Source organism: Hyperoodon ampullatus, assembly GCF_949752795.1.
Source record: "Hyperoodon ampullatus genome assembly, chromosome: 14".
Lineage (NCBI taxonomy): Eukaryota > Metazoa > Chordata > Mammalia > Artiodactyla > Ziphiidae > Hyperoodon > Hyperoodon ampullatus.
In genome coordinates this window covers 72,775,729-72,790,181 of record NC_136927.1, presented here as the reverse complement: position 1 = coordinate 72,790,181, position 14,453 = coordinate 72,775,729, and the positions used below count along the sequence as shown (strand labels likewise).

At 45.9% G+C, this 14,453-nt stretch overlaps 1 protein-coding gene across 1 annotated transcript; it reads right to left on the bottom strand.

The window, feature by feature from the left end:
- Positions 1-5,631: 5,631 nt before the first annotated feature.
- R3HDML (R3H domain containing like) lies at positions 5,632-14,175 on the bottom strand (the record flags this gene model as incomplete). Its single annotated transcript, XM_079718709.1, has 5 exons — positions 5,632-5,731; positions 9,367-9,482; positions 10,610-10,742; positions 10,843-10,961; positions 13,918-14,175. The coding sequence occupies 5 exons, from the start codon at positions 14,173-14,175 to the stop codon at positions 5,632-5,634; spliced, it is 726 nt and encodes a 241-aa protein (XP_079574835.1).
- Positions 14,176-14,453: the final 278 nt, after the last annotated feature.

The window sequence follows — 14,453 nt, the reverse complement described above, 5'->3', positions numbered from 1 at the left end:
TGCATCGGGCTTCCCTGGTGGCGCAGTGGTTGAGAGTCCACCTGCCGATGCAGGGGACACGGGTTCGTGCCCCGGCCCAGGAAGATCCCACATGCCGTGGAGCGGCTGGGCCTGTGAGCCATGGCCGCTGCGCCTGTGCGTCCGGAGCCTGTGCTCTGCAACGGGAGAGGCCACAACAGTGAGAGGCCCGTGTAACGCAAAAAAAAAAAAAAAAAAAAAAAAAAATTCACCTGCATCTGCACTTTGTTCACCTCCTTCCTTCCAGATCCACGTGGGGCCACACCCTCCCTCTTCCCACTGTCAGGAGCCCCACATGACCATGTGTGAGTTCTCCTATATATTCAACCTCTCCCCCTTTAAGCTTTAAAAATCAACTTTACTGAGGTATAATATACATATAATAAAATGTACCCTTTTTTAGGTGTATAGTTTTATGAGTTTCGACAAATGTACACACCTATGGAACTATAACCTTAAGATACAGAACATTTCCATTGCCCCCAGAAGTTCCCTTTATTCCTCTGCAATTAAGCCCCCCAGCACCTCCCACTCCAGGTAACTGCTGATCTGCTGCTTGTCACACTAGAGTAGATTTGTCTTTTCTAGAGTGTCATAGAATCAGACAGGATTTACTCTTGTGTCTGGCTTTTTTGCTCAGCATATTTGTGAGTTTCACCTGTGTTAGTGTCCTTTTTTCTTGCTGAGTATTATTCCATTGAATGAATATACTGCAACTTGTTCATCCATTCACCTTGTAACGGACATTGATTGGGGTTATCTCCGGTTTGGGACAATTATGAATTAAGCAGTGATGTACATTCATGGACAAGTCTTCTTGCAGGCATATGTTTTCATTTCCCTTGGTTAAATTTCTAGGAAAGGAATTGATGGTTGATATGATATGTATATGTTTAATTTATAAGAAACTCCAAAACTATTGTCCAAAGTGGCCGTACCATTTTACATTCCCACCAGCAAGGTAAGAGAGCTCTTATTTACTCCACATCCTTATCACTGTTTGTTGCTGTCAGTCTTTTTAACTTTAACCATGTGATGTGATCTTTCCTTTTGCTTCCATTTACTTTAAACTAGTCTTTTTTTTTTTTTTTTGCGGTACGCAGGCCTCTCACTGTTGTGGCCTCTCCCATTGCGGAGCACAGGCTCCGGTCATGCAGGCTCAGTGGCCATGGCTCACGGGCCCAGCTGCTCCGCAGCATGTGAGATCTTCCCGGACTGGGGTACGAACCCGTGTCCCCTGCGTCGGCAGGCGGACTCTCAACCACTGCACCACCAGGGAAGTCCTAAACTAGTTTTATAAATGAAGCCAGTAGTAAATTCATGTGTTAAAAATGAAAATTGTACTAACAGCATAAAATGAAATATAAGACTTTCTCCTACTTTAGTTCCCACATCTCACTCTATTGAACTTTTAAACAAATTCTTGTATGTATTTCCAGAAATTATACACCCATACACTTCTATGGACAGAACTGTGTCCTCCCAAAACTCATATGTTGAAGATCTAACTCCCAATGTGATTGTATTTGAAGACAGGGCCTTTATGGAACTAAATAAGATCAAATTAGGTCATAAGGGTGGCGTCCTGATCCAATAGGATTAGTGCCCTTATAAGAAGAGACATGACGGCGCCCTCTCTCTCTCTCTCCTGCCCCCACCATATGCAGACATAGTGAGAAGTAGTTGTCTGCAAGCCAGGAAGGGAGATCGCACCAGAACCCAACTATACTGGTACTTTGAGCTCAGACTTTCAGCCTGCAGGATGGGAAAAAATTTTCTCTTGGTTAAGCCACCCGTCTATGGTATTTTGTTATGGCAGCCCAAGCTGACTCAGACATACACACATGTAAATGCATATAAATACACAGGAACATATTAAACACACTCTCTGTCACTTACTTTTCCTTCCTTAGTGTCTAAGGGCTATCTCCATGCCAACATACCTGCCTCATTCTTTGAGTGGCTACGTATTGTGTGAATGTCCTATAGGTGATTTTTCTAGTCTCCTATTGCTGGACACTAAGGTTGTCTCCAGGCTTTTGCCACTACATAAAGTGAATGTCTTCATAAACTTCAAAAATGTCCTGACCCAGATGTGGGGAGTATATCTGTAGGACAAATTTCTAGAGACAGAATCCTATCAATATTTAAATATGCTACAATATCTCTTTTATTAAAAAAGCAACTTCTGGGACTTTCTTCACAGTCCAGTGGTTAAGACTCCATGTTTCCACTGCAGGGCATGTGGGTTCGATCCCTGGTGGGTGAAATAAGATCCTGAATGCTGCACGGCCAAAGAAAATCAACTTCCTTCCATAGCTTCCTCTTCCATTTCAGTGACTATGTCATCTCTCTCCTCCCTCTTGATGTTGAACTTTTATTTTTTATTTTTTGGCTGCGTTGGGTCTTTGTGGCTGCGCGTGGGCTTTCTCTAGTTGCAGCGAGCAGGGGCTACTCTTCGTTGCGGTGTGCAGGCTTCTCGTTGTGGTGGCTTCTCTTGTTGTGGAGCACGGGCTTCAGTAGTTGTGGCATGCGGGCTCAGTAGTTGTGGCTCACAGGCTCTAGAGCACAGGCTCAGTAGTTGTGGTGCACGGGCTTAGTTGCTCCGTGGCATGTGGGATCTTCCCGGACCAGGGATCGAACCCGTGTCCCCTGCATTGGCAGGCGGACTCTTAACCACTGTGCCACCAGGGAATCCCGATGTTGAACTTTAAAAATAGCCATCTACACTAGCGCCAGGTACTGTTGCAAGTGCTTTCCATGTATTCATTCATTTAATGTTTTGAAGGACTAATGAGGCAGATGTGATTAGTGTCCCCATTTATAGGTGAGACTGAGGCACTAAGATCTTGACTCACGCAAGCACACTTGGCCACTGAGTTAAATTTGTGCCGAGGCAGTCTGGCTCGAGTCCATGCTCTTAACCCTCTTGGTTGGTGAATGTATGAGCAAATGAGAGATCAGATGGGATTGGGGGATGAAGATCTTCAAAAACCATAAAATATTACAGAGGTTTGAAAGCTGTTTCAGATTTCTTGCAGCAAAAGTTCCCTGGTGGACTTCCCTGGTGGCACAGTGGTTAAGAATCTGCCTGTCAATGCAGGGGACACGGGTTCAAGCCCTGGTCCGGGAAGATCCCACACGCCATGGAGCAACTAAGCCCATGAGCCACAACTACTGAGCCTGTGTGCCACAACTACTGAAGCCCGTGCACCTAGATCCCGTGCTCCACAATAAGAGAAGCCACCGCAATGAGAAGCCCGTACACCGCAACGAAGAGTAGCCCCCGCTCGCCGCAACTAGAGAAAGCCATGCACAGCAATGAAGACCCAATGCAGCCAAAAAAAAAAAAAAAAAAAAAAAATTCCCGACTTCAGTTGGAACAGCAGCTTAACCAAGCCAGGAGACTACCTGAGTCCTTGCCCCCGGGTCTGCAGGGGCCAAGGCACGGCAAACACAAGCCTCCCCACCTGGCTCATTTCTCCTTGACCTGGGCTCTTCTCAGAGACAGTTTCAGAAATGGGGGAAACTGGGAGGTCATCTGGAATTCCCAGTGGCACTTTTTGCTTCATCGTCTCTACCCTTGTCCAATCCCTGGGTTTCTCCCTTCTTAGCTGAGAGGCAGGAGAGTGAACGGGTTATGACATTGGGCATTGGAGTCATACAGAGCATATTCAAACCCAGCTTCTATGGCCTCAGTTTTTATGTCTGTAAAATGGGGATGGGATCAGTACCTATCACCTAAGATAGCAGTGATAATTCACTGAAATTAAGAGTGTACTAGCAGCTCGTAAGTGCCAGTGGTCATTCTCGTTATCCTGATCTGATACTCAAAACAGCACAGGCATTGAGGTTGCATGGAGCTGGAATCAGATCCCGTGTCTGCTCCTTACTAGCTATGTGACCCTATCCATGCCATTGAATCCAGAGGGTCACATGCCACTTAAATTTCCTGAACATTTTGGGAGTTTTACATAGGGTTGGCAAGGTGTTTCCCCCCCACCGTCCAATATAAGTACGTTAATAATTTTTTAGGAAATCTAACATTTATTATCACCATTGTATAATAAATGAAAGGACATTTTAATACGCGCCCCCTCCCCAAAAAACGCAGGCGGGATATAATCTAAGAATCATGAACTCAGAACAGCGTCCTTGTTTTTATTTCACTACTGGGCACTTCTGCTAAGCCTCATTTTTCTTAGTTGTAAAATGGAGTGATAATACAGACACATGCACGTGTGATCTAGCTGATGTACCTGGTGCAAAGGAGGGGCTGAGGGGCTGTTAGCCCCTCCCCTGGCCTTCCTCTTGAGCTGGTTTCCCCTCACTCCATCTCCCCTACTTCATTTCCCTCTCTCCTCTTTTGACCCTCCAGAGAGCTGAGACAGGGACCAGAAAGAGCCATTGCACGGGATCTCAAAGGACTTTATTGGGGGCGGAGGGAGGTGGTGTTGATACGCACAAGACATAGCCCAGGTGGGAATGACCAAGAGGGAAGACAGCTCAGTCCGTTGACAATGCAGGGACTCTGGGGAAAGGGGGCCTGTTTTCCATCCAGGTCTTTGAATGGAGCTCTCTCCAGCCAGGCAGGGAGTGGGCCCCAGCTGGAGGGCAAGGTCTGAGAGAGATTTTACTATCTCTAAAGACAAAAGGACTTCTGTGTGGTACGATAACTGGGTGGGGTGGGGTGGGGAGAGGGGAAATGGTTTCTGGGAATGAGAATGAGGTTCCATGGGAGAAATAAGGAGGGTGAGAGAAAGAGAGACAAGTAGGTGAAAGAGAGACACCAAGGCAGAGAGAGGGACAGGAAGAAAAAAACCGCTGAAAGAGGGAGGTCCCTCAGGCCAGCTTGGGCTTTAGCCTCTCAGTTCTGACATTCAGAGAGGGGTCTGGAACAGCCTGAAGGGATTGTCAGAGCCTGAGCTTAAACCTGGGTGCTTTCGTGGACAAGGACAAGCCGTGCAGCTCTCAGTAAGTCACACCCCTTCACTAAGCCTCAGTATGCCCATCTGTAAAAGGGGTGCCTGGGCCCTGCGGTGGCTCCAGTAACATACACTGTGGGTGGGGTGTCCATATGCTAATTTCAGTTATTTTTTAAAAGCTTGGAGCTGAAATGGTCCCATCTTAGAGAGGGAGACCACAGGTCCTCAAAGGCTGCCCAGAAGCTGGTTGGCTATTATTGGATGAATGAAGGTAGGTTTCAGGATAAAGATTATTTAATAAATACCTTTTATTGGATGGACAAAGACTTGTGGATTTGAGGCCTGAGAGTCACAAAACTGCTGCCACTTCTCCTTCCAGCCCTGACTCTGGGAGAACTGAGTCAATTAAAGATGGAAGCCTCTTTCCCGGAGGCCGGAGGAAAAAAAAGATGTAACAGGTAAGAAAGAAGGCAAGGAGGTTGTTTTCTTCTGGCACATGCTGGACATTTAGGAAATGGAATCAGGAGGGAAAATTCAGACTGGTGAAGTAAGCGCAACTCATGTCCTTAAAAAAAAAATCACTTGACTCGGTCTTTGGGAAGGGACTCTTGGAGGGTCAGGCCCAGCTGGAGTCCTGCCAGAGCCCAGGGAAAATTCAGAACCACAGAAGCCTGTTGGATTTGAGCCCCTAGAAGCACATGTTGCTGTTGCAGCTGCCTTGGTAGCTGGGAGGGCAGGCAGAACACGGCCTCCCCATCTTGTATGGCGCCTCGCCGATCCAGTTGCCCCTGGAAGAGAAAAGGTCCCAGGGAGGCGGGGTCGGGGGACAGTTACATGGAGCCACCTTCACAGAGGTTTCCAAATCTCAGCACTGCCACTGTCTGGCCCTGTGACCAAGTCACACCTGCAAGTCTCAGTGTCTTCATCTGTAAAACCAATAGAAGACTTCCCTCCCACACAGGGATGCAGCAGCAGATCAAATAATGGAGCCACGTGCGCATGCCTCTAACACCTCACCTGGCAGATAAGTGACTCCCCAGGACATGCTGATTTTCTTATTCCTTCCCCCCCGCCTCCCAGCACAAACACCACCCCCCCTCCCCAGTGGGCAGATCTGAGTTCTGGTCCTGGATTCTGCCACCTGCCAGTTGGTGACAGAATAAACCTCCTCATTTCTTAAGCCTTGATTTTATCCTCTGAATAAAATAAATAAATGAAATGGTGCCCATAAAAATTATGTGAAAACACTTTGTAACTTATAAGGTGGTATGCAAATGAGAACTAGAATAATTAGATACTGAGTATAATTCACTCATGGGGGACATGCCCATGAAGCCTCTTTGTGGCCACTGCTGTACATTTATTTCTTCAATGGCCTTATCCCAAATCCATCCTACCTGCTCCGGAGTTAATCCTCTCAATGAACCACAGCCTTTAGGGAGGAGGAGGGTAGGGAGCCATTGCTTTAAGGTTACAGATTTTCTCTTTGGAGTGATGAAAACATTTCGGAAATAGTGATTAATGCCACTGAGTTGTATACTTAAAAATGGCTAAAATGGCAAATTTTATGTTACATATATTTTACCACGATTGAAAAAATGAATAACGTAATATACCCAAAACCCACTGAGTTGTACACTTCAAAAGGGTAAGTTATACGGTATGTAAATTATATCTCAGTAAAGCTGTTTAAAAAAAAAAAGAACAAACCTTCATCATAATCATTTTCCTGCTCAAGAACTTTTAGTGGCTCCCCATTGCCTGTGCAGGGGTTGGCAAAGTAAAGGGCCAGATAGTAAATATTTTAGGCTTTGGAGGCCAAATGTCTTTATTGCATGAAAGCAGCCCTAGACGATATGTAAACAAATATCGTAGCTGTGTTTCAATAAAACTTTATTTATGAAAATAGGCAGGAGGCCAGATTTTGGCTGTGGGCTGTAGTTTGCTGGCCCCTAGCTTATGAGTCATGTCTACAGCTTTCAGACAGGCCTTCCAGACTGCTCTAGCAGCAAGTGGATCCAGCTTACACACCTCATCTTTCCACAACTCGCTTCTCCATCCCAGCCCACAGATTTCTCTTTTCCCCCCTCTTTGTCTTCTCAAAGCCTAAAATCACTCCCCCAGTTCTTGCTAAGAGCTACCTAATAATCTCACCACTGGCCTGTAGTGTTAGTTACCTTTCAAGTCCCAGTGCCTTATTTTCTCACACATTAAACAAACACTCTTTGTGGACAGAAATGGAATCTTTTTCCTCCAGAAGTGATTGTTGAATGACTGTAAGTAAAGTCAGCCAAAGTGCTTAGAAAAGTATGCATTTCTGGTTTCATATGGGTTCATTCATTCATTCATTCAACAAACACTTCCAGAGCATCTAGTGGGAATCAGGACTTGTGCCAGATGCTGTGAGTCCACCATTTCCAAAAGGTGCTCCCGGAGTGAAAACATATGCATGTTTGTAAGTACATAAAAGATCTCCAGAAGGTTATGAAAGAAACTTACAGAGGGGAAGTGTGGGCAGGGGAGGGAGACAACATTCTGTGTTTACCTTTTTTCATACCCACTAAATTTTATAGCATGTACATCAGTATAAAATGTAATACATTTTTAAACAATAATAAATAAATATATCAAACGCTACCAGTTTTTCCAACAGGAAAAAAAAAAGGTGTTCCTGGAAGTTTGGGGGCAGGGAATGTGGGTGGTGGAGACACCAGGGGTGATGGAATAAAAGTCATTCTTTTTTTGTTTAATTTAACCACTTAGAAAAGAGTTCTGCTTAAAAGAACAAAGGTTTGAAATCACTGTAGTAAAAGGATACCAAAATGAATCAGGTCTATTTCCTGCCCTCAAAGAGTTTATAACCTAGTTATAATCCTGGCCACTATTTATTTAACATGTACTATGGGCAACTATGTACCAAGATCCTCTGTGAGCCAGGTAGCATCAGCACTATTTTAAAAGAGGAGACTGAGACCCAAGGAGATGAAATGACTTATCCAAAGTCCTCAGTGTGTACATGGTAGAGCTGAGAACCGAACCCACGTCTAGTAATAAGAGTAAGAACCAGCATGTATTCCAAAATTATTATGAGCCTGGGGACATTACCTGGGTCAGCTCACTTAATTCTCTCAACAATTCTATAAGTAGATACCATTTTACTCCCATTTTGTAGATAAAAAACAGGCATGGAGAAGTTGAATCACAAATCTGAACTCTGACAGTCTTGACTCCAGAGCCTAAAAATCTTAACAACTATATGGTTAATAGTCAATGCTTCAAAAATTCAGTATGTCAGCAAATTGGAACAGTTCCTTAAGCTGTGTGTCATGGAATTTGCTTTGTTGCATTTTTCCATATCTGATAAAGCTGGGCTGCATTATGACACTTTTTCAATAGATGTCTCTGTCTAACAAGTATCTTGACTTGAGTATCTGAGTTTGGGCTACCAATAACTTCCAGAACATCAGGATAGTACAGTAGATAGAATATGAAATCAAAAGACTTGTGTTTCAAACAGCTCTGCTGCTTGTTGGCTTTGTGACTTTTGGTAAATTACTTAATCTCTCTGATCCTCAATGTCTTAATCTGTAAAAAGGGTAAATATTTTCCGAGTGTCCTTCCCTTTTTCCTTCTTTCATCTCTTCAATGAGATAATAAGGGGAAAGTGTTTTGTAAATGATCAAGAGCTACGTGAGAGTAAAAGGCAGTTATGACTGTGTAATCTTGAAACTCTGAATATCATGTTTACTTAGAATTTGTTCCTGTTTGTGTATGAGAGTCTGTAATCTGTTTTGTATGAGAATCTGTTGCAAGTTTGTATACTGTACGTTGGATGGGAACTCCCATCCCCCGTTCTCTGTGTTCCAGGAGACTAGCATATGAAGACCACTTTTGACCTCTCTCCCACCAAGCTGACTGGAGAGTCTGGGAGAAGCAGCTGAGCATGCTCATTGCATCCTTCCTTTCTTTCCTATGGGACCTGCCTGCCTGTAGGGAGTATGTATTCTTGGTTGCTGTATTTCTTGTGGGAAGCTTAGAGGAGCTGGCACTGCACTTAGAAGAGGCCTATGGTTGGCCAATGTTGCCTGTCAATGGATATGAAGGTCTAATTCAACAGTGAGATATTTGCAGGCCCACTTGACTGGCAGACCTAAGCCACATTCTCCACTGTTGGCTTCATCAGGGACACTGCCTATCCACCTGCCTTGGTCCTCTGTCTATCTCCCAATCGATTCTGAAACTTGAGTAAAGAAAAAGGATTCTTGATTGACTCTAAAAGTACTGAATTGTATGGTGTTCAGGTTATTTAGAACGGAGGAAGGCAGGGTGTCCTGTATGTCTTCCATTTCTGAGAATCCTGCCCACTCCACCTCAGGGTCCACCCTCCAGCCCCAGAGCCCCTCTGCCTCAGAGCTGCACTCACTTAATGGCGTAGTTGCAGACCAGGTACACAGCCTGGTGCCAGGTGCTGCCCAAGACACGGATGCTGCCACAGGTGTGGATGGCACAGCCCAACCGATTGGAAGATGCCCACACCATCTGAGGAGGGACAAAGACAAAGGAGGCTGTGAGAAGTACTTGGGGCTGAAAGCTTCTTGGGCTTGCTCTGTCAGGGTGGATGCATTAGATAAGGTTTTCCTGGGGGGAGGCACCTGTCTCAGGGTGAGCGGACTAGAGGCATATTGTACTATAATGTTTCTCAAAATGTTTTCTACTATAACCAACAGTAAGGAATACATTTTATATTGTTACCCAGTGTACCAACACACACACACACACATACACACACACACACACACCCTTACCCCTCCTCAGACAATTTGAACAAAAGTTTTATGAACCAATATTTAATCTTATCATATAGAATGATATATGCTAATATGTTCTATACCTTTCAATTAGATTTCTTTCTTTCAATGTCTGAAAATCATTGTCATGTTGGAAGTTAAAACACAAACTTTGGAGTTAAACAGCCTTGGATCAGAATCTCAATATCACTAGCTGCGTGACTTTGACCAAGTCACTTAACCACTCTGTGCCTGGTTTCTCCTTTGGTAAAATGGAGGTAATAATATTTCATGGATGTCAGGAAGGACATTTGGTTTAGGCCTCACATTTCCTAGGGGGTCTCAAATTTCAGTTTTTGACATTTACTGCAAATGAGTCACAGAGAGATTGGCAGGCCTGAAAGCAGACATTTTTCCTACCATTGAAAACTTCTGGCCCTGTTTCTTGCAACATTATACTGCATTGTATTTTTATGTATAATAAGTGGTAACAACTTCAATATTAGCACTCAAAATATACTACAATCTTTTGTAATCTTACTTGGCATTTCTTTTTTTAAGACAGCAGGAGTCTTAGAAAATAAAAAATACTAGAAAATGTTTGGACCTACTGAAATCAAAGGCACTCTTGAACTTGTCAGACCACACATCTCCATTTTGGGGTCAAACAATACGGTCTGCCAACCTAAGACCTTCAAAACAAGATCCAGTTCAGCTCAATTCAATGTACACACAACTTTCCAGGAACAGGCTCGTTATGTAAAAGGAAGTCTGTTAAGGGCCTCTGTTTTATTTCTAATTGCTGTCCCACCACATTCGTTTTCTTCTAAGGTAGAGGATTTGTTCTCTCATCAGCCCTACATCCCAACAAAGGTGTACCTGGGTATAGTGAGAGCACACAGGGCCACTGCAGCGCAAGGGGCAGTGCGGGGTACAGTCCTTCGGGGCCGGAAACAAGTAATGTCGCTTCTCCTCAGACCAAGACTTCACGAGATCCACCACGGAGCGGTACCTGCAGAGGCGGAGAAGATAGAAGAAAAGTCACTCTGCCATCAGCGTGCTCAGTGACCTTGTTGAGTGATGGAGTGAAGGAAAGGCAGAGGTTCACTCACCGGCCAGAATGGATGGAGAGGTTCTGGCCCACGTATCTCATCAGCTGTGAGGGCCCGTGGGCCCAAATGCACTGGGTGGCCCAGGCCTCAGCAGACCTGGCCAGCCGCTCGTCCCAGACCTGGGAAAAAGAAAGGTCATAAATTCTCCGGGGGAACAAACACCATCATTTCAACAGTGTCTAGAGATGCACGTATACATGGTACGTTGACTCCCCATCTCCTTTGGAATCCTGCAACAAATCCACTTGATAAATTAGAACACTGAGGCTCAGAGAAGGCCTACGACTTCAAGGTCAACGGCAAGTCCACACCAGAGCCGAGATCCACACCTAGGTCTCTGACTCCTAGTCCAATGCCCTTTTTCCTTCACTGGACTTCAAGCTTGGGGCTCTCTGCTCCAAGTGGGGTCCCAGGGTATTGGCCTAGGAGTTCCCAGTAGTTCCTAGAAGTGACTCAGCCCAGAGTGATGGGAAGAGAATGGATTTTAAATTTTATTTATTGTATTTGTTTCAATGTGTTTATTTATTTATTTTTTTAAAGATTTAATTTTATTTATTTTTGGCTGCCTTGGGCCTTTGTTGCTGCGTGCGAGCTTTCTATAGTTGCATCGAGCAGGAGCTACTCTTCCTTGCAGTGTGCGGGCTTCTCATTGTGGGGGCTTCTCTTGTTGCGGAGCATGGGATCTAGGCGTGTGGGCTTCAGTAGTCGTGGTCCACGGGCTTAGTTGCTCCACGGCATGTGGGACCTTAGTCCCCAGACCAGGGATCGAACCCGTGTCCCCTGCATTGGCAGGCGGATTCTTATCCACTGCACCACCAGGGAAGTCCCCAATGTGTTTATTTAAACATTAAACTTTTTTAATTCAAAAGGTTCTTTTTTTAATAGTGAAAACATGAACAAATTTAATATGTAAGATGTTTGAAGGAGGAAAAGTGGAGAGTCTTTCATCCCCATCCTACACTAGTCCCTCGCCACCCTGACCCTGGAGGCAACTGTCACTGTGAGTTTCTTGTGTCCTGTTCCAGAAATATTCTACACCTTTAAGTATATTATATATGCACATATATATTTATATATGTAATTATATATCTTATATGGTATATACATAAAATAATTATATATTACACACATACAATAATTATTTCTATATATATGAATTTTTTTGACAAATGGCAGGACTCCAGACATTCTATTTGGCCCCTAGCTCTTTTCACTTAACCAGATGGGTTGCCTTAATGATGATTCCACATCAGTACACAGAGAATACCTTCCTCATCCTTCGTAACAGCTTCTTAATTTTCCAATCTCTGAATGCTCCAACTTTTATAACTTGAAAAAGCATCACTTCAAAAACAAATACTAGTTCCCTTCCACTCTGACTTCCTAGGATTCTGAGATATTCTTCTTTTATTCATTTCATATGTTCATTCAGCAAATATTGAACAAGGACTCACAGTCTAACAAGGAAATGAGATGTTCAACAATCATTACAGTTGGCGGGTGTGAGAATGTGAAACGGGACCCGGTCTTTCTTGGAGCCAGCGGAGGGAAAGGGCTCCTTAAGCAAGGGATGTTTAGCCAGATGCTGGTCCTGTGGGCTGAAGATAGCTAGTGAAGCAATGGGGCTCCCCAAAGAGGGGTCCAGACATCTCCCCAGAGATGTTGGACTCATCCATTTTTAGGGAAAGCAGAGGAAGGTTTCCTTCGCGCCACAGAGGGGTGAACTGAGGTAGGGGCATGCAGACATCAAACCCACACTCACTGACACTCCTCGGGCCCCTGGTGAGCTGTCTGGCTCTCTCTGTCCTACAAAGCATGCAATAATTAAACACCTGTTGCTGGGGGGGGGCCTCGCACGCAGGCTGGTGCTCAATAAATGTGTCGTTGTTTGAAAACTAGAAGGCCTTCTACATGCCAGTCACTGTGTTGATCAATGGATGAGTCAGTTAATGAACAAATAAATGGCTCCGCCGCCTCTAGCTGCCATTTGGGCTCCTATCCCCACCCTTCCCAACACCTCATTGCGACCTGATGTCGTATTACACATAAATTTTGTGGTTGATCTTTGTTTTCTATCATCCCCACTAAAATGGAAGCTCTGTGAGGGACGAGACCTTGTCCATCCTGTTCTCGGCAGCGTCCACGAGGCTTAGCGTGGTGGCTGGCTTCAAGCAGGAGCTGGTACGTAAGTGAATGGACACACTGCAAAAGTATAAGCATTTGCAGGCTGTTGAGGGAGTAGGTGTTTGTCTTAGAGGGGGCAGGCCAACAATCCCTTTGCCTAAAGAAATCTGTGGGTGGACGGGAAGCCTATCTCTCCAGGCTGGTTTGGGACAATGGTCCCGGGGGAGGGGCTGCGATAAAGAGAAAGGTTCCCTCCTCCCCTCCGGAGTCTGGCTTGTGGGGGGCTGGGGTGAGAGCCCCCCACCCTGCCTCTTTGAAGGAAGACATCCCAGCTGCCTCTGCGGGTCGACTGCTGTTTCTCCTGAGCCTGAGACCCCCCCACTCCCACCCCAGGTACCAGACCCCATCTCTTCAAATTCTACCTCCACAGGCTTGCTGAGGACAGTTTGGGTGTGTCCATCAAACCCCTGGGGCAAAGAGACAATGGCGGGGAAAGCTCCAGCCACCCGCCCCCTGCGGCTCCCTGGCTGGAAGCCAGAATTCTTGGAAAAGGTATTGTGTTCGTTAAGACAGCTTTAGCAGCTGGCAGACCTGGGATGCAATCCCAACTGGATGACCTTCAGCAAATTAATTCTCTGCATCTTGATTTCTTTATTTGGAAAATGGAGATAATTCCCACCTCGAAGGAAGAGGGTTACACGTAAGTGCCTGGCGCACAGGAGATGCTCCGTAAGTCACAGTCCTCTGCTCCTGCCTGCAGAAAGGACTCATATAACTGCCTTCGTTTTCTCATCTGTAAAATGGGCAGACGAATTCCTGCCCATTCCACAGGGCCCAGATGCCCAGATACTAGCTAGTGAGGCCAGGCTCGTGAACGGTCCAGTCTTTCCAGGACACACTGAGTGGACTGGCGTTTGCTGGAGGAGGCACTGGGAGGGCATGGGGACTCACCATATACTCCATGTTGGCGGCAGGTGGGTGCACGCTGGCCCGGATGTGGTTGTGAAAATCCAATAAGGCACTCATGTCCTGGGCAGAGATGTGGCGCTTCCGCCGGTACCGGGGCACCCCCAGGCCAGTCAGGGGTCGCACAGCTGTGCCCTCGGTCTGGGCCAGTGCCAGGGTGGCATTGGGCATCAAGGCGTTCATTGTCTGGCCTGTCCAGAAGAGCAGGCCTGCCAGGCCCATGGTGCCAGGCAGCAGGGGCATAGCTGGATGGAAGGGTCACACGTCTGGCCTTGTGCAGTCAGAGCCGGCTGCCTGGAGGGGGCGGTCATGAGGGCACCAAACCCTGAGTGCTCTCCAGCATTACCACCCGAGAGGATGCTATCTACTGGGAACTTGGCAAAGACCTCCTGACTCGGCTCTCGTCCAGGGGCGCAACACCCCATTCTTCCCACCCCAGTGGACTAAGTGGATGGGGCAATGGGAAGAAATGCCCAGACAGTGGCTAAATCTGGACCAGGCCCTGGGGTGAGATGACGCTG